We start from the raw sequence: 22817 nt of genomic DNA, 5'->3' as shown, positions 1-22817 counted from the left end.
CTGGTTTAATTAATATTGCTAAAAATGTGTAATTATGTAGGTCTATTTAATTGACAACACATTATCAATTGAGGAATATCTATATGTAGCATACAAACATATTTTTGTAAGAAATATTCGCTGCCGTACATGGGCCTACATATTGTGGAAAATAATATAATACATATTTGTTTGATTTAAGTTGTTACACTATGAGCTATCTACCTAATAGAAAGCATACCTTATTGTATTTGATAATATGCAGACAACAAACGAAACATGTCATTTGAGATGCAGCAAGGGAAAAAATAATAACACAAAACTGTTAAAATATTTATGTAACTTTGTAATCATATGGCAAGTGAGGTTATTCATTATTTCTACAACGAATGACGTTTAAACACGAGGGTAAATTAGGCTTCAACCATTTTCGAAAATAAGAATTATCCGAATATTTATTTTAAGAACTTTGAATCAAGCTCATGCTAGGAAATGATCATTTCCATACTTTTGCCAAAGTTGATGGAAAAACATGATCAACAATGTGAATAGAAACACTCATTAGTACACATATTTGAGAAGTTTAGCTTGCCGTGATTTAGAAGTCAAAGCAATTTAGAGACAATATAATATTCATTTTGCCCATATGAGTTATGCGACTTTCCAGATGAAGACAAAACTCAACCCCTGTCTGTATTCTCTGCCCCCAGAGTACCCCTGGCACATTTACTCATATGATCTCTCGACTACATGGTGCAAAATTAGAGAATATTAACTTATGGACTACAACACTTGGCAGTATAAAGTCATTATTATAATATGTGTACTTAAGTAAGCAGGTCCTGTGGGTTGGAAGCGGAGGGGTGGGGGGATAAATGAGCATTTATGTTATTTCTGTTGGTTTTTGTTTTTTGTTTCACCTGTCAACCAAAAATAATAATAAAAACTTGATCACAATAAAAATCTATATGAATAGAAACATTCATTGACTATGCACATATTTGAGAAGTGTAGCTTGCAGAGATTTAAATGCCAAAGAAATTTAGAGACAGTATAATATACATGTTTCTTATTACTATTCGTTCATCTCTGGTTATTATTGTTGGGCCTAATTGTATCCTATAATTCTGGTAATTTCTTTGAAAAGTGTCGTAGAGGTAGGCTAATTGTAGGCCTCATAGTGGTAGCAAATAGTGACGAGTGGTGATGATTGTCAAAAAGAGGTTGCAACGATCATAGTAATTTCAGATTTGGTATGATAATCTGGCATATGATAAAATTGCCATGATACATTTTATTTACTCTATCCAGGAGTTTGCCTTTTTACTCAATGAATGCCTGCAAAATCCGAGCATACTGTTATACAACATAATTACAAACTGAGAACATGGGAAAACAGAGCTTTGAAAAGTAAGAGAGCTGACCACCTATTATAACCTATTCCACGACCTAACAATGTAAGGTTCTGCCACAAAATGGCCAGCCTAGCCTGGGCGCGAGGTTGTAAACAGATTAAGGTTCCCCTATGTCAGACGTCTCGCCAGAATATTTTTCTGGCGTTTTATGGCACTGCTGTAGGGCGGCCAGGATGCGCTCGGAAGTGAAACAAAGAGAGGCTGCGAGAACACTGGACTCCGGCGGTTCATCTGGAAGTCCAGACCTCGCCACGCAAGCCCCCCCATTCCTAGTGGAATCCGTAAACAACAAACGCAGCAAACAATAAACGACAAACGCAATGGAACAACGTAAATCCCCAGTCTAGAACGTGGATTAGGCCTACCCCACGACACCTCGAAACAGTTATTAAGGAGGACTTGAAACTTTTCATTCTCCCGGTGTTTGCTTTACAGCCGTTTAGTTCTTAACCTTCAGAAATGTATACCCTATAAAGTTTTATTGCAGTCATATTATTTTATTGCGGCACACCGCATTGAATTTTCTTTCTCTCTTTTATGACAGTCGGCTTCCCCATCTCCTCCTCCCCAAACGAAAGCCCACATCCTCTTTGCTGTTTGTTTCCTCCTGAAAAATATCATAACAGGCCCAGGGTTGGGTGGTACAGAGCCGTAATAACCAATATTGACCCCCTAGCCTACTTAAGAAGAAATAGGCCTTTTATTCACATATGCTTGGCGACGCAAAAAACTTCAATGTCTCAGTTGCACATCTGCAAGCCAGTAGTTCTGGTTGGCCCGAACTTCAAGATATATTTTAATTACTACAGGCTGCAGGGATTCAGAGAATAACACCCAACAATGTTATTGTACATTCAACCTCACGTAGCCTATATTCAGTTTCCAGAGTTCCACGCCCATGTTGTTATTTTCCATTTCTGAAAATAAATCGATTAAACATTCAGCATAATAGTTTATTATAGGATATAGGAGGATATAGGGTGTGAATTGTACCATTATGCAACACATTGTACCAAAATACGCGCAATATATCTATAAAACTATTTCATCCAAGTTCATGAATACACTGCTTTTCAGTTAAATATAATGCATGAACTCGTTATGCAAAGGGTTGGGCATTTGCTGGGTGTGCCATTTTTGGAAAGACGCATTCAAAAATCATACAGTTTTCTTTGCGTTCATCTTTGGGAAAAAAGTGAACATGGGCCTTAGAATCATAACCTACCTCACACAGCCGATTGGTTTCATTCCACGTCCTTCTCTAACCTTCTCGGGTTCTACCCAGAGTGGCACATTTTAAATACACATAACCAAAACTTTTAATTTTCATAAACGTATTAGATGAAGACTTCAAGATAAATATTGCCATAGGTTAATCTTAATGGATGCTAGGGTCTAAGGCTATCTTCTTCAGGGAACCATGTGCATACTTGGCCAAATTGACTCCTTTCCTTCAAGTACAATTCAAGACAAATGCTCCGGCGCACGAGACATATTTTGAACACATGCTCCTCCTAAAAGATTAAATGAATTTGGAAATATGAAAAGGCTCAATCTTGTTTTGTTCTCACTCACACGCAGAGAAGGCGCATATGCGCCCTATTTTGCGCGCTCTCGAGACCTTCTCACTGTCTAAAAGGAACTGGCTATCATAAATACAATTGCTTTATTTTCATTTTGATCTCATATTAATTCCATGAAGTTCTCAATAGCAGTAAAAAGTGCCGAGACATTGTTCTAATGTAAACTATTTTTTAATACGAATCCAGCATCAGCAGTTCTATCTCACAGATAAACAACACAGGACTGAATACAATTTACATGAGAGACACAAGAGATTAATGTGATATAAAAAAAAAAGACTGAGAGTGGGTTAGTAGTTTCTGGAGTCGGTCCTTACAGCGTTGTTGTTATTAAAAATGAAGGGTCCAACTGAGATGACCTGAAGGCCTCTCTAATGAAAGCTGCGAGGCTCGAGCGCATGGAGAGACAATAGGGTCTAATGCTCCTTAATATTCCGAATGAAGAACAGCCATGCGCGCGACTCCAGAAACGCCACCCATTTCATATCTCACTGAAAATGCATCATTAGAGTTTCCCAGGATGTTTGTAAGTACTCCCACAAACAAAACAAACAAAAATACATGTACACCAAATAAGTACGTCATTCCTTATTGTTTCGACAACACGGTTTAAATCAGTTAACGCTCAATACATTCTGGACAAGAACATGTAAACAATATCTAAAACTGGAGAAACGACTTCTGCTCATTCAACTCCGATGTCATTTCCCAAAACACCAATTTTTAACATATGCAACTCATTCCAATTAAAACCGTCGAGGTTATTCACCTAGGCCTATTTACAATCAATTAGAAATATTACCATCCAAAAACTGCTTTTCTTCAGATAGATTTCATTTTCAAAACACACAAACGTAAAGAAATAAATTACATTTCATTATGATATTAGGCATGCGCTAACAATGTAAACATTTGTATTCTTAGACAATGTAGGCTTGTTTTTCTTCGACAGATGTTATATCCTGTATTTAAGCGCATATGAGTAAATCTTTTTATGGCATATATCAAAACGAGAGAAAGTGTAAACGGGCGGGTTATTGAAGGCCCTTTCATTTCCATGTAAATGTTTAAAAACGTTCCACTGTTAGAATGCACAGTCATTAGATGAATGCAAGTTGGCTACAGGCCAATGGGTCTACTGACCTTATATTGGCAGACCGAACTATATAAAACTAGGCTTAACCCCAGTCGCGAACAAGGTTTCATATTGAATGTGAACTAACATGTTGCATATGATGCTTCAATGAAATATACCATGTCGCGCTATTTACCCGAAAACACGTATTCCTGATTAATTTCCACATCAAAGTAGTCTAAAATATTTACTCTCAGTAGCGGCTTAAACTCTTTAAGTTGTGTTTTTAGCAATTACACAACGAAATAGTAACATTGGCCGCAAGGAAATGTTAAAGGATAAATACCCCATAGACCAGGTTTCTCCAACCCTGTTCCTGGAGAGCTACTGTCCTGTAGCTTTTCACTCCAACCCTAATCTACCGTACCCGATTCTAATATTTAGCTGGTTGATAAGCTGAATCAGGTTCATTACAACTGGAGTTGGAGTGAAAACCTACAGGAGAGTACCTCTCCAGGAACAGGGTTGGAGAGCTTTGCCATAGACCTTTCCATATGAAACCCTTATTAGGTTATTACGCACTTTTACGCACAAGGAACTTGAAGGTAAAATGATGCACATGTAGAAAAAATAGATACATATAAGAGTGTGCACATACCTGTTGAGTTAGTATTTAAAGGGATTACAACAAATACATGGAACCCTGATATTTTGCTAAATACGAGCCAGTCAAAGGGGCTCTGGGGGATGTGACTACAAGGAATTATAAATAATACACTAATAATAATAATAATAATAACAGGCCAACCCCTTTACACTAGCTTATTAATCGATTTACAATATAACATAATTGGGGCGACTGAGTTGGGGAACTGCTGCTCGAATAATAAAATAATGTATTTTTCGTGAAAGACCAATTATGTACGGCGCATCTATGGAGCTGAAGAGAGGAATGGAGCGAAAAAACAAAAAGATAAGAATAAATGCAGGTCGCACACTCCCTTTAACTACAACCGTTCCTCTTATGTATTAATGACCACATGAAACCGACGTTTCAGCACCTCCATGCCTCTCCTGATGAAGCGTTGGTGTCATGCGTAAAGCAATAAATACGTGATACAAGTAGTGCTTGAGAAAGAGCCGCGTGAATCCACCCTCCTTTCTACTATATAATGTAATATATGCTATTTAGCAGACGCTTTTATCCAAAGCACTTACAGTCATGCGTGCATACATTTTATGTACGGGTGGTCCCGGGAAACAAACCCAGTACCCTGGCGTCACAAGCGCCATGCTATACCAACTCAGCTACAAAGGACCATAAGAGTTTTCTCTATTGGTCTGCGCTTCTATAATGTCAGGGGGTGTTTTTCACATCGATATGGAAAATAATAAAAACAAGCCTCCTGCACCCCCACTTTACCCATGACAGTCCATGTATGCCTATTTAAGGAAAAAGTCACGCGAAAGCAGACTCTTTGTGATGGTGGTATTTTTAATATAACTCCCTTTTTTTTCTTAATCCTTGGGTTGGTCCTTATTCATTTTCTTCATTTTCATCCGTCGGTTTTGGAACCATATTTTGACTTGTCTCTCGGTCAAGTTCAGCGAGCGTGCTACCTCATGCCTTCTGTCCCGGGTGAGGTACATGTTGAAGAGGAACTCTTTCTCGAGCTCGAGGGTTTGGTATTTCGTGTAAGGGCACCGCTTCTTCCTGGAAGACCGGGCATGCAACCAGTTGGCAGAGGGGTCATCTACAAGGGAAAGTCAGACGGACACCTTTAGTAAATGGCAAACAAACACAGACCAGAATAGGCCCTAGACTAGCAAGCCTAATAACATAACTAAATACAAACATGCGTGCGTAATAACAAGATTTCCATGCCCATGCGATACATAATTGAGTTAAAGTGATATCAAAAGCCAAGTCTCATATTGCTCCAAATGGAACAGTGTTCGGTAATGTAATGGAGCAGAGGAGAGAGGAAAGTAGTCCATCACCTCCCCTCAGGCCGAAGGTGACCTTGGTGGGTCTTGTAAATGGGTTTAGAGGACAGGCAGCTCCTTCACTGTACATGTTTACCATGAAGGTACTTCCTGGACCACAAGGTGTCTTTTCATGTTACCATAACAATATCATACATGGGAAACACCAAGAGAATGGAAAAGGTACTCGTGTTCTTCACCCCACTAGACCTTGAAAATCACCCTGTTTGTGAGAAGTGCACTCTACATGGATGGAACACTTGGAATGTGATGTTATCTCGTAAACTATGATTCTCCGTATCCCGTAGTTTTTGTTGTTGTTGTCAAAACCTCCAATCATTGCAATGCACTCCACCCTTCGGCTTGGTTAGCAGGCCTCAGCCGAATGCAATTAGGGAAGAAAGCGCAGCATGGTTATGAGAAGAAGCTACCCTCCCCCAACAGAGCCAAAAGCATTCGAACTATGAGAGACCTATAGTGAGCAACAGAGGCTAACCCAAACAAAAATGCAGTCCCCCTCAAATGCGGTTGCTTTGGAAAGTGGATTATCTCCTTTTTATGGGAAATGTTCCAGGGGAAACATTTCTTGCTGTCTCCGTGGAGACGCCTCTCCTCTCTGGTGGCTTTCTCGGGAATGCATGCTATGTATTTTCATGTAGGCCCATCTACATTTCTTCACAGTTGTTTTTGGTATAACATCACTGTGTAGAGCCTGCATGTTGGGCTACCATGGCATTCAAATGGCCTAGAAAAGCTTCAACTGAGAATACCGTGATTACTCATAAGGCCGTGGGGATATAAATCTCCCAGGCATGGCATTGGAACGATTGCATCTGCAAGTGGACACCAATTCCTGTTCCGGGGCACTGGAGGTAGAAGTGGGCTTTGTGACACGCAAAGTGGTGCTTCGCATTCCCCAAGTACATAATCACCTAGTGTCATTCATCCCGTGCAAAGTCAGGGCTTTTCCTGTCACTGCATGACAAACCATCCAGTGCTATCCCATAACGCGTATGGATATGTGAAGGGTTATAGCTTTGGACAATGGATCTGGGCATTTCTACAGATACAAAAAATCTGGGCTCATTGAAGCCCATGGCCATTTCTCTTAGGCTACATACATGTAACCAATGTAGGGAAATCCAACCGGCCCATGCCCCTAGACACGCACTTTAATAGCACATCAACTGTCTCCAATATCCTAAATCGTATGATGCAATCCTATTTTTATCATGAAAGGAAATAACCCCCCGGGGATGATTGATAACCCTGTAAACCTATCCGTTGCCGGCGGACACGTCGGAGATAGAGGTGTGCCATCTAAATACTTATGAGACAGCTCAAAGACATGATCTGCAACAATGCACGTTTAAGAGGGTATTGTCGCTGGATGATCATGGGGTGGGGGTCTGTTTTGTGACGAATGTTGGGATGGAAACACATAATGGCTGCAGACCGTTATAATACCATCGTGTCTCTTTGCAATTTCACCTTAATAGTCTGAGAAATTGACCTTTCGTATATGCCAAGAGAGATTCGTTATTGCATTTCTCTACGATAAGGTTGCATCGTATTTTATATATATTTTTTCCCGAACTGTCCCAGGGAGCCAACATACAACAATTAATAGTGATGTTGGCTGGTCTTATAACTTAATAAACTTCAGAGGCAATAACTTTTTTTTCACTCACGAGCGGCTGCTAGCACAAAGAGGGACGTGTAATTCCCAACTTCATTGCCTTTGCACGTAGTTTATTCTGGAATGCCGCCCAGGGCAACACAAAGGGGAATTCTGTTGCGCACCATCCATTACAGAGTTCACGTTTGCGTGAACCCATTTTGTGGATTAAAATCAATGTCCGTCTCCACCATCAGTCCATGCTACTCGAAAATGAGCATCAGTCAGAACATTGACCCATCCAATTAAGGTTAGGCCTCAGATAGCCTATATTTATGGTATATCTCTCAGTTTCCCGGTGCACCAAAACGTTACCGGGCGAGCACGCACAGCCTATTTCAACAAGACTGTGCTTTGCAGAGTAGCACACATAAATAGGTTTCTACTCCGGCTCGGCTCCAGGCCTGATTAATAGCCAGCCTGATCTTATGAGGCAGTGTTGGTAAAGGACAGAAAATTAATTTTATTCTGTCAAGGCAACCATAGGCATGGCTAGAACAGTGAGTCAACTGAGAGTAGTGACCAACATCCTCCACATAATGTCATATAGCAGACAAATGAGTCTGCTAGTAAAAAAAAAAAACTAAGAGTCTCACTTGGAAAATGTTTCAGATTCATTTTCTGGTGTTAAAGAGAAACTCTTGCCCACTCAACAGTCCTAAAGGCATCAATAAAACTTGCTTTCCAGAAAATGTCGTCAATGCGGTTTCTTTGCCAAAATAATAATTGCAAAAACGAACATATAGCCCAATCCCCCACACTCCACCTTCTAAACGACATTAAACGTCTATAAATAGACTAATGCCAACAGACGTGAATAAAATAAAAGCACGTTTCCCCTTAGAGAGGATATTTACACTAAAATATTGACTACAGTTAAGAGGGCCTTGCCCTGGTAACCCCTAATTTTACATTGGAGAGACTCTTGGCACATAGTTCAATAGAGGGGCGTTTTTCTAGAGGTGTTGTTCAGTTATTACTGGATTAAAACAAGCTGCTGACAAAATGAACTGCACTAAAGTGCAATTGAGCGCAGAGAGCCTGTTCTCAGAGACTGTGTGCCAAAACTTACACAACTCAGTGTGAAAGGGGCTGCAGTAAAATTATATTCACTACCAGTTGGTCCCCAAAACTAAGGCAGGACAGCGCAGAAAACCGCGCACGTGAAATATCGCACTAATCCAAAACAGAGTATCATCCATACCTTGACCTGATGTATATATAAATGTATGATAATAATTCTAACGTAAACATACATAGTAAGTTAGACGCACACTACGGGACCAGATTTGGTAGTGAGCCTCTATGACTCGCAATCTCTTTGTTCCTGTTTTATGACAGCATTAAAAGCTTTACAGACTGTTCACTTCCTCGTTTTATAACTTACTTTGATCTGGCCCGTCTTTGTCTTCGCTAACTTCACAAATATCCTTATTGTCCTCGAATCCGGAGCCCTGGCTGGAATTCATCTCTCTTGCCGAAGAGGATTCCAAAATGTACTCGTGTCCACCGATTTTGGGGGGTTCCCCGAGGTGTCCCAGTAGCGGCTCCATCTTGACCTGTCCCTGCCCGGGGAGGGACTCCGAGCGCGGAGCGCAGTCGAGCCAAGTGCGTATGTATCGGGTGTCGGTGGAAGGCACGGGCTGAGTCGGGATGTATGGATGGTAAACCGCTGGTAAGCCATTGGAGGCATGGGGGCTGAAAGGGCTCCAGGACGAGCTAAAAACTGGAGGTTTAGGCTGGAAGCTACAAGAGGGGAATTCGGGATGCTCGCCATGTCCCCCCGGTTGCCTGGAGTTGGAATACTGTACATTGGAAAACCTGGCTGAAGTCGGATCTTCGCTCTCGTGACTTATTATAGAGTCCACATAATAGTTGCTCAGAGTTCCAGAAATTGACATTCTCGGACATTATACAAAACACGGTTCATTGAATTCAAAACATGTAGGATAGAAGTCGTTTTTTTACGCGACTCCCCTTCAACGAGCGCACGAACAAAGTAGAGCTGGGTTGCTGGGGCTGTGCGCTCGGAGCGAAATGATTGGTCAGACTTTTTTCACGACCCTGATAAAGCTTCAATGGGGCGTAAATCAATCCGCCAAGGGGCTGCACCTCTCCTAGCACTGTACATATTTTCCTCTCTAAATAAATGGTCTTGTTTATGCAATATGCAAAATGGGAGTGCGTCCATATATATGTGGGTATCTATAGGCTGTCGTAGAAATATGCAGTTAAATTATGGATCCCAAGGACATTATAAATGCATATTGGAAACAATGGACGACAAATAAGCGACCACATTATTTTCTTAATCAAACTGATACATGCATGCGTCTCATGGAACAATGCCATTGAATACAATAAGCCTTATCCAATATATTACGTGTTTGAATGCCCAATACAGCATCAGAATCAAAGTAACATCACAATACTATTAAGGCGCCATTATTTCTCTATCACTTTCATCTCTGGATGTCAAATCAAATGCATCTCTCTTGCCTATCACGTTTTATGTTTCAAATCTTCAGGTTTTAGACCTTTAATAGTTTGTTTTCTTCAAACTTCCGTCTGAGCTTCCTCTGGTGTAGGAAATGTCTATGTTCATGCTTTATTGGCAGATTAACAGTCATGTTTCTTAACGAGTGCATTAAACACTACTGCGTGCCAATCCCCTGTCTTTATAGAAGAAACTACTTGAACTTTTTTGGTCGTTTAATACTATAATAAAATGCTACATCAGGCAGCTTTGATTTTTATAGACCTGATATATCGCCTGTGGCGGGGACCGTAAACGACTCTGCTGTGGCATTCCTGCCACTGACAAAAACGCTCACTTCTCACTCAGACACAAAACGTAAACACGGAGGAAATGAGACTAATGAGACTACACCAGGATATTCTAAAACCCAGCGGAAGATAACCATTTTACTGATACAGGGGAAAGCAAAGAAGACTCGTAAGTTAACGGTTTGGAGACAGTTCATGTTTATTTCTGGCGTCTTTCCACGTATTGTGCATGACTTGTCACATTCAAGCGGGTCAAAGCTTTGGCCTCGGACCTTCACTGCTCTCTCGGCCTTCCACTGGCTCCGGTGCTAGCAACTAATGCATTTCAGCATCAGAACAACTTCTATCAAGTGCAAAAAGAACAGCAATATAGAAATACCTACGGCTGATAAAAATTTGCACTCGAATATATCTGCAGATTAATTGAGCACTAAATAGCCTAACAGCTGTTATGTTAAAAATATAGGCTAATTGCAAAACACGAAAACATGCGAAAAGGGAATTGGGTAGATGAGATTCATATGTAAGGTGATTTGAATGTTTTTCACTACATAACTTTGGGCCAGTAACCGAAAGGTTGCTAGATCGAATCCTCGAGCTGACAATGTAAAAATCTGTCGTTCTGCCCATGAACAAGGCAGTTAACCCACTGTTCCTAGGCCGTCATTGAAAATAAGAATTTGTTCTTAACTGACTTGCCTAGTTAAATAAAGGTTAAATAAAAAACACCATTGCATGTAGTCTTCCACTGGCTTGAATGTTGCAGTGATAATTGAACGAACTCCACCAAATACCCGCTGTGCAAAGTGCCAACAATTTAATTAGATACATTGGAGTAGTAAACATTGAAAACATTATCTGCGAACCGCACGAAATGTAAAAAAATATGTCAAGAGCAACGTTTCATTAATTGTTGTAGACTATCGTAGTAGACTATAATGCATCGAGCATAGAAATGTACACAAATTAGACTCAGACTATTCTTAATTTATTTTGATAAGACATATTGGCAAATACAATTTAATATGGCAAATTGAGAAATACAGATATCGTAACAAAATGTAATCATTGGTAAGCAGATAGGCTTACAAGTTAAAATAATAAGGATTTGATAACACAAAATGGTTAAATCAACCAACCATGAAACAAACATATTTATCCATACTTATAATTCATCATCAGATATTTCTTTCTACTACAGAGGCACTCACTTTTCAATAAGAAACCTGATATTGGCAGGAGTTATATCAACTATCATATAGCCTCTCCAAAGCTATGGGCAACACTAGTGACGTGGAAATTAAATGATACCTTATGATTATGCTCAGGTTCTTTATAACTGTTTAAAGACACTCATAAAGTCTCTTAAGTGGATTTCCGCACCAGAGAGCTAATCAAATACGTTTTGTGAGCAGCCTAAACTCGTAGAAAAAGGTTCTGGATAGAACCAAAAAGGGTTCTATTGCTTGCTTCATACATGGCACCCCTAAAGCTTATATGTAGAACCCCCGTAAGGTTCCATATAGAACTCTTGGGTTCCATTCCATACAAGGTTCTATATGGAACCAATTTTCTTCAAAATAGAACCTTACGGGGTGCCATATATGAAGCAAGCAGTAGCAGCAGTAGGCCTATATAGGTTAGTAGTAGAAGCCTCAGCATTAGTATAGCATGCAGCTAATATTAGCCTATATGCTAAATAGTATGCAGTCTGCAGTTCTTTCGGGGATTGTTGCTACTAGCCTAAAGCAGTAAACAGTAACCTACACATTTGAGCAATAACTAGACACAATAAATCAGCCTTACATTTCTGTGGAATGTAAAGCACCAGCCTTTAAGATATTGGACTGCATTATCTATCCTGATCAGATAAAATATAATGACAAATAATATATATATATATTTTATTTTTATATATATATAACGCAGTATCATGAAGTTGTAGTTGAAGTGCAAATGCCTTTAGCCTTTTCGGCTAGCGTCTGAATAAGGGTCATGTTTTTGTGAATACTTTGCTGAAATAAGATTACAGATGTGGAAGTTTGAAAGTTTGACATGACTGCATACAAACACACTATGTCTGTTAATGACCGCTCTGACATGCATATGTGTTATACTCTGTCATCTTTCTTCGAGCCCCCTCTGGATAAGCCTTATAAAGGGATACTTCAGGATTTTGGCAATGAAACCCTTTATCTACTTCCCCAATGGCAGATGAACTAATGGATACCATTTTTATGTCTCTGCGTGCAATTTGAAGGAAGTTGCTAACTAGTGTTAGTGCAATTGGTAACTAGCATTAGCACAATGACTGGAAGTCTATAGTAACTGCTAGCATGCTACTCGAAACCATAGACTTTCAGTCATTGTGCTAGCGCTAAATAGCATTGGCTCGCGAAACTACCTCTAACTTCCTTCATAATGTACGCAGAGACATACAAATAGTATCCATGAGTTCATCTAACTCTGGGGAAGTAGATAATAGGCTTCAATGCCAACTGAAATGCAGAATGCAAAGGCAGATAGGGCCTAACCTGTTTTAAATTCATTGCCATTGAACGTGTAAGAATCCGCCTTCAGATCAAGTTAATGAAGTTGTTAGGTTTCATGATGACAGATCTCTCTCAAACACACACACACAACACAGAACTCACACACACACACCCCCCCTGAGGGCCTCGCTCTTTGTGCCAGTCCAAAAAGTCTATACTCTCACATGAAATCATCAAAACAAACAAGAGAAAGTCTATCAGCCATTCACGTGTAACAGTCATATCCCCAACAGAGACATTCATGTGGTAATATTCATGGTAACTCTTGGGTTATATATGAAGATGTACTTACAGAAAGTGCCTTCAAAAAGTATTTACACCCCTTTACTTTTTCAACATTTTATTGTGTTACAGCCTGAATTTAAAATGGTTAATTTGAGATTTTGTGTCACCTGCCTACGCAATACTCTATAATGTCAAAGTGGAAGTATGTTTTTAGAAACATTTACAAATTATTTAAAAAATGAAAACCCCATTGTTATGACAAGCCTAAATAAGTTCAGGAGTAAACATTTGCTTAACGAGTCACATGTTAAGTTGCATGGACTCACTGTGTGCAATAATAGTGTTCAACATTTTTGAACGACTACCTCATCTCTTTACCCAACACAAATAATTATCTGTAAGGTCCCTCAGATTCAACCACAAAGACCAGGGTGGTTTTCCATTGCCTCGCAAAGAAGGGCAACTTGTTAGATGGGTAAAAATAAATATAAAAAACATTGAATATTATTAATTGCATTTTGGATGGTGTATCAATACATCCAGTCACTACAAATATACAGGCGTCTTTTCCTAACTCAGTTGCTGGAGAGGAAGGAAACCACTCAGAAATAGAAAATAACTGAGGATGGATCAACATTGTAGTTACTCTACAATACTAACCTAAATGACAGATTGAAAAGGAAGCCTCTACAGAATACAAATATTCCAAAATATGCATCCTGTTTGCAATAAGGCACTAAAGTAAAACTACAACAAATGTGTCAAAGAAATGTACTTTATGTCCTGAGTACCACTCTTCATATTTTCTAGCACAGTGGTGGCTGCATCATGTTATGGGTATGCTTGTCATCTGCAAAGACTATGGAGTTTTTTTTAGAATAAAAAGAAACGGAATAGAGCTAAGCACAGGAAAATTCCTAGAGGAAAACCTGGGTCAGTCTGCTTTCCAACAGACACTGCGAGACAAATTCACCTTTCAGCAGGACAATAACCTAAAACATAAGGTCAAATATACACTGGAGATGCTTACCAAGACAACACTGAATGTTCCTGAGTGGCCTTATTACAGTTTTGACTTAAATTGGCTTAAAAAATCTATGGCAAGACTTGAAAATGGTTATCTAGCAATGATCAACAACCAACTTGATATAGCTTGAAGAATTTTTAAAAGAATAATATGCAAATATTGTACAATCCAGGTGTGCAAAGCTCTTAGAGACTTACCCAGAAAGACTCACAGCTGTATTCGCTGCCAAGGGGGATTCTAACATGTATTGACTCAGGGGTGTGAATACTTATGTAAATGATATATTTCTGTATTTAAAATGTAATAAATCTGCAAAAATGTTGAGAATATATGTTTTTACTTTGTCTTTATGGGGTATTGTGTGTAGATGGGAGAAAAATAAAACATTTCATTCATTTTGAATTCAGGCTGTAACACAACAAAATGTAGTATGTGAAGAGTATGAATACTTCATGAAGGCACTGTATATAGAGTACATACCATCAATAGTAATGCTGTAACATTTATCTGTAAGAAATAAACGCATTTATCAAAAGCATATATGGCTTCTGAGTTTGTTTTTGTTCATTGAATTTTATTGAGAAGTTTGTGTTCACAATGCAGAAAATATTTTTTTTAAATTGTGAATGATATTTGTCTTGTATTACAAAGTTAAAACAAGAAAGAAGTTAGAAAATGTATTGTAGACGGTAAATGTTAATGTGCTATTAAATGGCCTGCAAATTATATGAAAGCCTTGCCCCTGACGCAGAGTAAAAACAAGCTGGGGTGAACATGAGGTAGAGCATGGTGCTGGTGTCTTTTAATAGAGATGGATTACAGCGTCTGGGCATGCTGTACTTCATAAAATTTATTATTTTAGAAGAAGCGTTCATCACACCCAAGTGTACGCAGGCATTTTGGGGGAGGCCTAAATTAGCCATTTAACTCTCCACACGCCCATGTGCAATAAATTGACTCTTGGGACGAAATACATGTCAACAATAACAACTCTTTTAGATAATATTGAATGCATTGTTTTGTGTGCAATTACAAAATGGTGGGTAGTGCGAAGACATGTGGAAACGGCGTATTCTCGTTGTTGTTGCATTCGTCCATTACGCAAGAGCGTTGATGTGCAGTACTGGAGTAATTCAGGTAGTTTCAGGTTCCTGTGATACACGTCCAGCCCAACAACTTGAAACTACCTAAATCACACAACAGCTTGTCTCACATATTCTCTTCAAAGACCTTCAGAGAACCTGGTTGAGCCACTGGACAAGTTCCCCATAGCTTATAAACGTGGATGGCCATCCATAAACGTTATTCTTCGTTCCGCAATATGAATAACATAAACAAAACTGTAGCCTTTATTCCATATACACAAGTCTACTGAAGTGATCAGCAGTTAGAAAACCAGACAAGATACAAACTGCAATACAGTCGGAATAAAGAATAGGAGCGGAAGTAGCATGCCCATGCCATTTCAATCATGCACAAAAAGGCCTATAACGCACGTTAGGACGTCTTTGTTAGCCACAATACCAGGCAATAACATTGTAGTGAAATGTACAGTACTATAATCCATGGGACACATCTGCTGCCTTGACTTCCTGAGTCTACAATAAATGCCCTGTCAATTGCCCCTGATAAAATCTGGAGGCGGCGTCACTAAAATCGTGCGCTCCTCAACATGGCGATGCTAGCAGGAGACGCTACACAGTCTCCTTTTGAGATAAAAGGCCAATCGCTGTATATTCAGTGTCCTGTGTGGGGAAGTTGCGGCATGTGTTTTCCATCAAATATTCATATTCAAACAATATCAGAGAAAGTACATGCAGAATGAAACCATAGATCACTTCAATAACGTCGAATGAATACATAAATCTAGATAAAAATGGAATCAATTGGGATTAAATAATGTTATGTACACACTAAATACACGCACGTTATTAGTTTATTACCACGTGCAATGGTTATCATGATGATCTGGCATAAGGCTATACATTGGCTTCTTATTTTTAGCCTATAAATGCCACAGACCAGGTCATAATTCCAGCTCGACCAATCTCTAACAATCTGGAAGACAAAAATAAGAGGAAATTCGATGTGGAATGCATGTAGGTCTACGCTGTTCCCAGAGGACGTGAAAGACTGGCCTGTGTGTTGGCTGACAACCCGCACATCAGCAGCGGAAACTCTGGCATCTGCAACTTGGCTTCTGTTGTTCTTAAAAGGGGGGGAAAAGAATGTATTTTGAATTCAGAAGGTTGGCTACAGTAAATGGTGGGCACTGAACCCAGCTAGTGAAAAAAAGGTGAAATAAAGTTAAAGGCACAAGATACATGTGGGCTAACCTCAAAAAAGTATATTATATACATTATTCCTTTTTACAATTAATCACTCCTAAATCTGATTAAATTGTTTTCAATTAGACCTTGCAAAAACCAAATATATGCAATGACATTGCTTGTTAGGATAAGGAAATTACACCATACAACTAGGCCACTGCAAACCACAAATACTAGCGTAATATTAATAGTTACAGCAATTACAATCATCATTACAGGAAGAATAATCACATTACTGGAGCTCATATGACCTGGTAGGAGAAGGCTACTAGGAAGAGGGATGGGCTAAGGGTGGTAATAGGTGTCTAGAACTAGTAATTGTTGCAATGGGATGTACCCAACAATTACACTAAATGTAATGGGGGGAAAAAAATATTTATTTCAGCAGCTGTATGTTTTTCTCCATCTATCTACACATATCGAAGTTGCAAACTAAGAAATATGGGAACTGGGGAATATTTACTCAAGCAGAAGTGATAGGCGAAACTATATCAAAACAAACATTGATAATACAAGACAAAAATATATATTCTATCCCAGGCTTGCCTTTTGGAACGTCAAGGGCTCATGTGCGTAAGAAAACGTTTCCCTATTTCACGGAAAGAGTAACCTTTAATTCAAATGCTCTCATTTAGAAAACAATTGTAGTTTTTTATACATCCAATCATGCATTATTGTAATCAACACATTCTTTGTTTCGAGTCAAGCTATCTGAAAAAAGGACTCCGTATAAACAAGAAATCATGTTTTAAATCCTTCCTATTTTACAAAATTGAAGTTCAAAATATTGTGCTTACTGGTGCACATTTTTCAGAGCTTACAAATACAATTGCGTCCGCAAATAAATAAAATAGTGCTCACGTTATAAATAAAGTGATCCTTTCAAATTGGCTTCCCATAGCCTAGCATGAACTGTAAACAATAGTCTTCGATTCAAGACAGTAGCCTATGCTGGAAAAAATACAAATTAAGCAACGTTGCAATCATTCTATTGAGCTATCAAGAAACAACTACAAGACAATAATCAAATAAAGTGCTTTTATGAAGGGTGTTGCGGGACAGGGTTATGGAGAAAGAAAAAGCTTCCCCGATATGTCTCCTCCATGGAAAAAATCAAGTGTAACCGGTAACAGCCACCATATCCTCATGCAAAGTGTATAGGACATAGACAGTACTTTCATCCAGGCCATCCTTCAGACCAGGGCCTCTACTACATCCTTCAGTATCTGGTCCATCCTATTATTGACGTTGCGTCATCCCGTGCTCCTGCACTCAGTCACGTCCATGTAGGCCTGTCTCTGCGCACCATGTTTGTGAGGATTCAGATTGGGAAATGTGTGACCGAGTCCCTGGTTCTGTGTTCCCGTGTCATCTTCTTCATCTTCATGCGGCGGTTCTGGAACCAGATTTTGACTTGACGGTCAGTGAGGTTGACACTGCGAGCGATCTCCAGGCGGCGATCGCGAGTCAGATACATGTTGAAGAGGAACTCCTTTTCCAGCTCCAGGGTTTGGTATTTGGTGTAAGGACAGCGCTTCTTCCTCCCCGCCTTCGCCCACAGCCATCCACTGGTTGCATCATTTTCGAATGTTGCATCCTCTGTCAAAACAAGACAAAACATGTATTTAGTGGTAGACTGGCCGCACGCAAATTATTTGTTCCAGGATATGCACATTTCTATAATGGTTCGCGGGCACCTGGCTGAGAATTTCAGTTTACGACGGGATATAATGTCACATGGCATGCCTCTCTCCCCCTATGTGTGTGTGTGTATGTGCATGTGTGTGTATGTGTGAGAGAGAGAGAGATAGAGGTAGTACAATTGTTTTGTGTTCTATTTTCTCTTCTAATTCACTGATTGCTAGTTCTCTGGTAGTTCTCTGGAATGCAGGGTTTGTTATCACGTAGGCCTTAGCTAAAACGACGTACATTCTACTTGGGCGTGAATAGGGTATTATCAAAAGAACAAACTATTATCAAAAGGACAAATGGAAATTATGTAGGACTACACATGCATAGGAGAGGCATAGGAATAGGTCTTACAAGTATGGTACTGAATTTAACTACTGTTGTGCCTACTGGAGTAAAATCAATTTGCCTAGCAACCCATACGTCAAACAAAAAACGATGCTAGACCCATGTTTGCATCAAATCTACTACACATCTCAATATTTTCCTATGTTTCTTTTGTAAATGGACAAAATGCTAAGTAGTAGTCTATCTGAATGTAGCAGATGATGTGAATGGTGTGTAGCCTTACAGCGAGGCATAGGCTATTGTTTGGCTAAATGATGCTAGCCTACTCCATAAATCATTATATGACAAAGCTCTATTCTGAGTAGGATGTAGAAATCAGAAGATTTCACACAAAAATGAACAAATTCATTGAAAATCTTAAGTAGAAATGGGTTGTTGTTGACCCATTAATCTGTTTCACTAGGCCTATAATGACAATTCATTTTTAATATGCCAAATGCCGTTGGACAACTTATTTCGACATTTACTATTGACAAACATGGTATAGTTGTAAAGAAAAGTATTATTTTGAACAAAATTACGTAATTTTTGGCAAATATTGTCATGCGTGATGACTTTACAACCTGAGTTGAAATATGTAAATATTTGGGTCATTGGTTAACGTCCGTGTTATATGACCCCCTTTTTAAATTGGATATTTTATGGCATCTCTCAGTGCTCATTTTACGAAACTATATACATGTTAGCTATAGCATCTAGCATTGCAACAGGCAAATAGAAGCTAGCATTAGCTTTAGCCTATATGTTATTGTGAGACTGAGTCAGTCGGTTATAGCCTACCCTCACATAAACCTGGGCCCACAGTCAATTGTAGGCTACACCTAGCTAACTGTCCCTAAACACAAAGGAGACTTCCGCTGTTTTGATGTTCAAAGGAGCGCACAGTAAAATTTAGTGCAATTTAGCCTGGCAGGGTAGTTCCGTGCAATAAATTCATTTTGAGCAATGGCTCCCTTTGTCCTCTCCCCTCTCTTCCCTTTAACAGCCTTAGTAAAAAAAATCACCTTGTCTCGATTGACCGGATCATGTTTTCCTGTGGCTATTGCCATGGTCGCGTTCTATCTTTTCAGAGCTTTTTTACTTTTCATTCCATTTACCCACCTTGCGACTCCTGTCTGGGACCTTTATCGCCCTTGGGTAAGTCTGATGGGGGCTTGTCTCGCCGTAAACCTATGACTAAGTCTTCCGTGTTGGTCTGACTGCTGGCCAGGGTGATGCTGCTGCTATCGCTTCTCTGGGCTGGACACTCACTGCTGCCCAGCGCTAAGTCACCAATAACGCGCTTGATGTCCGTGTCTGGATATGGCAGCACCGGGAAGCTCAAGTGGTACAAATGGCTCGAGACTGAGTGGGGAGCGCGCGGTGGATTGGTCGTGGGCAAGCCGTGCACGTTGTTGTTGTACTCCTGGACTTTGAACCCGGAGTATGACTGCTCCGGGCGGAAGTAGCCCTGAATTGGACCAGAACCGCCCGTCATGGAGCCCATCTCTGACATTAGTCTGGTAAAGGCAGACACGTCCGGTGACGGTTTTGAGTGGTTGTCCGGTTCCAGGAGCAAATAGGAGGAGTCGTCTTTTCTGTTTGACGCGCTGTAAGGGCACGCACTGACCTGCGGCACCCGGACCGGGCTCAAGTGTGGCTCGTCCCAGTTCAGTATTCCCTGGTGGTATTGGTATCGAGGCTGAGCCATAGCTTCTTGCGGCTGCAACGGCTGGTGCTGGTTCATTGTCCCGGGTATGGCCGTGTTTGGCACGGAACCCCAGTTATGTTGGACTCTGCAGTCCGGGTCAGAGCGGGCGGCGTGCTGGTGTGGGTGGGCGACAGAGGGGGGCTCCTTTGGACGGCAGTCCACGAAAGAGTTAACCAAGGACGCCGTGAAAACGAATCTCTCAGAGCATGACATTGCTAGGACATATTTTCGCGAAAAGAGTCTGGCGAGCAGCTTCCTGCAAGGGACCCAATAGCGTCTGGGGTTCACGGGCAGGCTCCTCCCCTTGCGGTGCTGGTTAATTCAAGCGCCTAAATCTGCTATTGCCAGAACTTCCTGTTTAATTGATTTCTGTAATAGGTTGCAGATTTCTTATCCATTCTCATATAGCCATAGCTTATCTTTAATTAAATGAAATGCATATCACCAATGTGTCAATGGAAGTAGCAGAGTTGTTTTCAAAATGGCTTTCAAAATGGCAGAGATTGACATGTTGTTCACTGCTAGATGGAATATCTGCATTAAATTATATTTTGGACACAGTGTGTAATTCACTCACTCGGTTTAATAATATATTTACGCCTGGCTTGCATCTATTCCAAGCTGTATGAGCATATTCATATCCGTTCCTAACGTGTATGATTTTATAGGATTAAAGCTTTCAAACCTGTTGTCAAAATTAAGCAGCGTTTCGCTTCGGCTACAATCCTTTGTTAAAATGGCAAATTTATCAGTCAGATTTATGCCTATAAATTCGACGAAATGTGCAGCAATGTCATATACATCGCAAGAGTTATTAGCTCAAATGCACGCCTAGCAATAGCCTATCACTTACATCATTATGCACAGACATTATGACCACATATCTTATTTTAAATGGATGATTACTTCATACTTTGTACAATCACACACTTATTTCTTTTTTAGTACAGGTTATATACAGTACCTTAGCCATGGCTCCTTATAACCTAATGAGTCATTGCTGTTGATTATTTATATTCTGTAAACTTTGTTTATTGTTTGTACATAAACCCCCCAGCTTTACAGACAATCTTGAATTTTTCCAACAATGGATAAAATATATAAGGATTCATCTTGTAAATGTATTTTTAACGCTGTATTGTTTAGTAATAATACAATAATGATAACAATAGTAACAACTAAAGCCGATAGCTATAACAGCAATAGTTATAACGTTCTTACCTTCTTAGCGACACATCGCAAATCTACAGTTGTTGTCATTTTTAAAGAAATGTAAAGTACCCGTCACACACATTCCTAAAAAGTGGTGAAATTGCTTTATTAATTTATGTAAAGGACTATTTCAGTCACACCTATAGACACTACAATATGGCATTAAAACAATAATTTAATGCAGGACTGTCTTTCATATTTGGTTAGAGGATAGGCCTATTCTGGGCACACGAACGAGCTGACGTAAAAACTAATTGTAGAATTTTCGATATAGCCTACCTAGTATTGCATGTTTGAAATTACAAGAAATTAAATGTCATGGCCCATAATCAGGGTTACAACTAAGCCTCAAGTTGTAATAGTCTTGTATTTTTTTAAGCAGCAACATTTGACTGCATTAGGCAATATGGCCAAAAAAAACAGCTGGCATAGCAGGTATGTTTAAAAAAAAATCTAAATCAAATCAAACATTATTTGTCACATGCACCGAATACAACAAGTGCAGACCTTACCGTGAAATGCTTACTTACAAGCCCTTAACCAACAGTGCAGTTCAAGAAGAGTTGAAGAAAATATTTACCAAATAAACTCAAGTAAAACATAAAATAAAAATTATAATAAAAAGTATCACAATAACATAACAATAAAGAGGCTATATACAGGGGGTACCGGTACCGAGTCAGTGTGCCGGGGTACAGATTAGTTGACGTAATTTGTACATGTAGGTAGGAGTGAGGTGACTATGCATAGATAATAAACAGCGAGTAGCAGCAGTGTACAAAACAAATGGAGGGTTTCATTTCGAAACACGTGCGTAAATTCTGAATTTAGAAACAAATGAAAACACCTGTGTGTCTCAACGATAGAATTATATGTGCTCTTTGGTGCCAAGTATGCGCAAAATATGTATCTTAAATAGGCAGGCCCAGTGTTCATTCAACAAGGACCAATCAATGGAGAAGTCTACAGCATTGATGTGAAAGGTTTGATGAAAAAAAAAAGTTAGGGGACAATGTGCATGTGGAAAATTGACAGAGAATACAGATACTGCTGAATGCAAGTAAAGGTTATAGTTAAAAACGAGGTTTACTAAAACAAAGGGAAATTTGAACGTCTTGGAAATCTCCCCGAGTCCACATCCTTTGTGGCCTCCAGATGTCACTGTACAGTTGAATCATTCGAAGGGCTCATGACACGTTGAATGCACACGTTGAATAGTGGGCACAGATATAATATTGTGA

At 39.6% G+C, this 22817-nt stretch overlaps 2 protein-coding genes across 2 annotated transcripts; both read right to left on the bottom strand.

The window, feature by feature from the left end:
• Positions 1-5431: 5431 nt before the first annotated feature.
• On the bottom strand, positions 5432-9759 carry LOC139579774 (homeobox protein Hox-B9a-like). The gene is made up of 2 exons (XM_071408598.1): positions 9104-9759; positions 5432-5806 (listed from the first exon to the last, which is right to left on the bottom strand). Exons 1-2 carry the CDS (start codon positions 9615-9617, stop codon positions 5571-5573), a joined length of 750 nt encoding a protein of 249 aa, XP_071264699.1. The 5' UTR covers positions 9618-9759; the 3' UTR covers positions 5432-5570.
• Positions 9760-16225: 6466 nt separating this feature from the next.
• On the bottom strand, positions 16226-20667 carry hoxb10a (homeobox B10a). Its single transcript, XM_071408587.1, has 2 exons — positions 19776-20667; positions 16226-18236 (listed from the first exon to the last, which is right to left on the bottom strand). Exons 1-2 carry the CDS (start codon positions 20575-20577, stop codon positions 17959-17961), a joined length of 1080 nt encoding a protein of 359 aa, XP_071264688.1. The 5' UTR covers positions 20578-20667; the 3' UTR covers positions 16226-17958.
• Positions 20668-22817: the final 2150 nt, after the last annotated feature.

This window comes from Salvelinus alpinus, chromosome 1, assembly GCF_045679555.1.
Source record: "Salvelinus alpinus chromosome 1, SLU_Salpinus.1, whole genome shotgun sequence".
NCBI lineage: Eukaryota > Metazoa > Chordata > Actinopteri > Salmoniformes > Salmonidae > Salvelinus > Salvelinus alpinus.
This window is presented reverse-complemented; position numbering and strand designations above follow the sequence as displayed.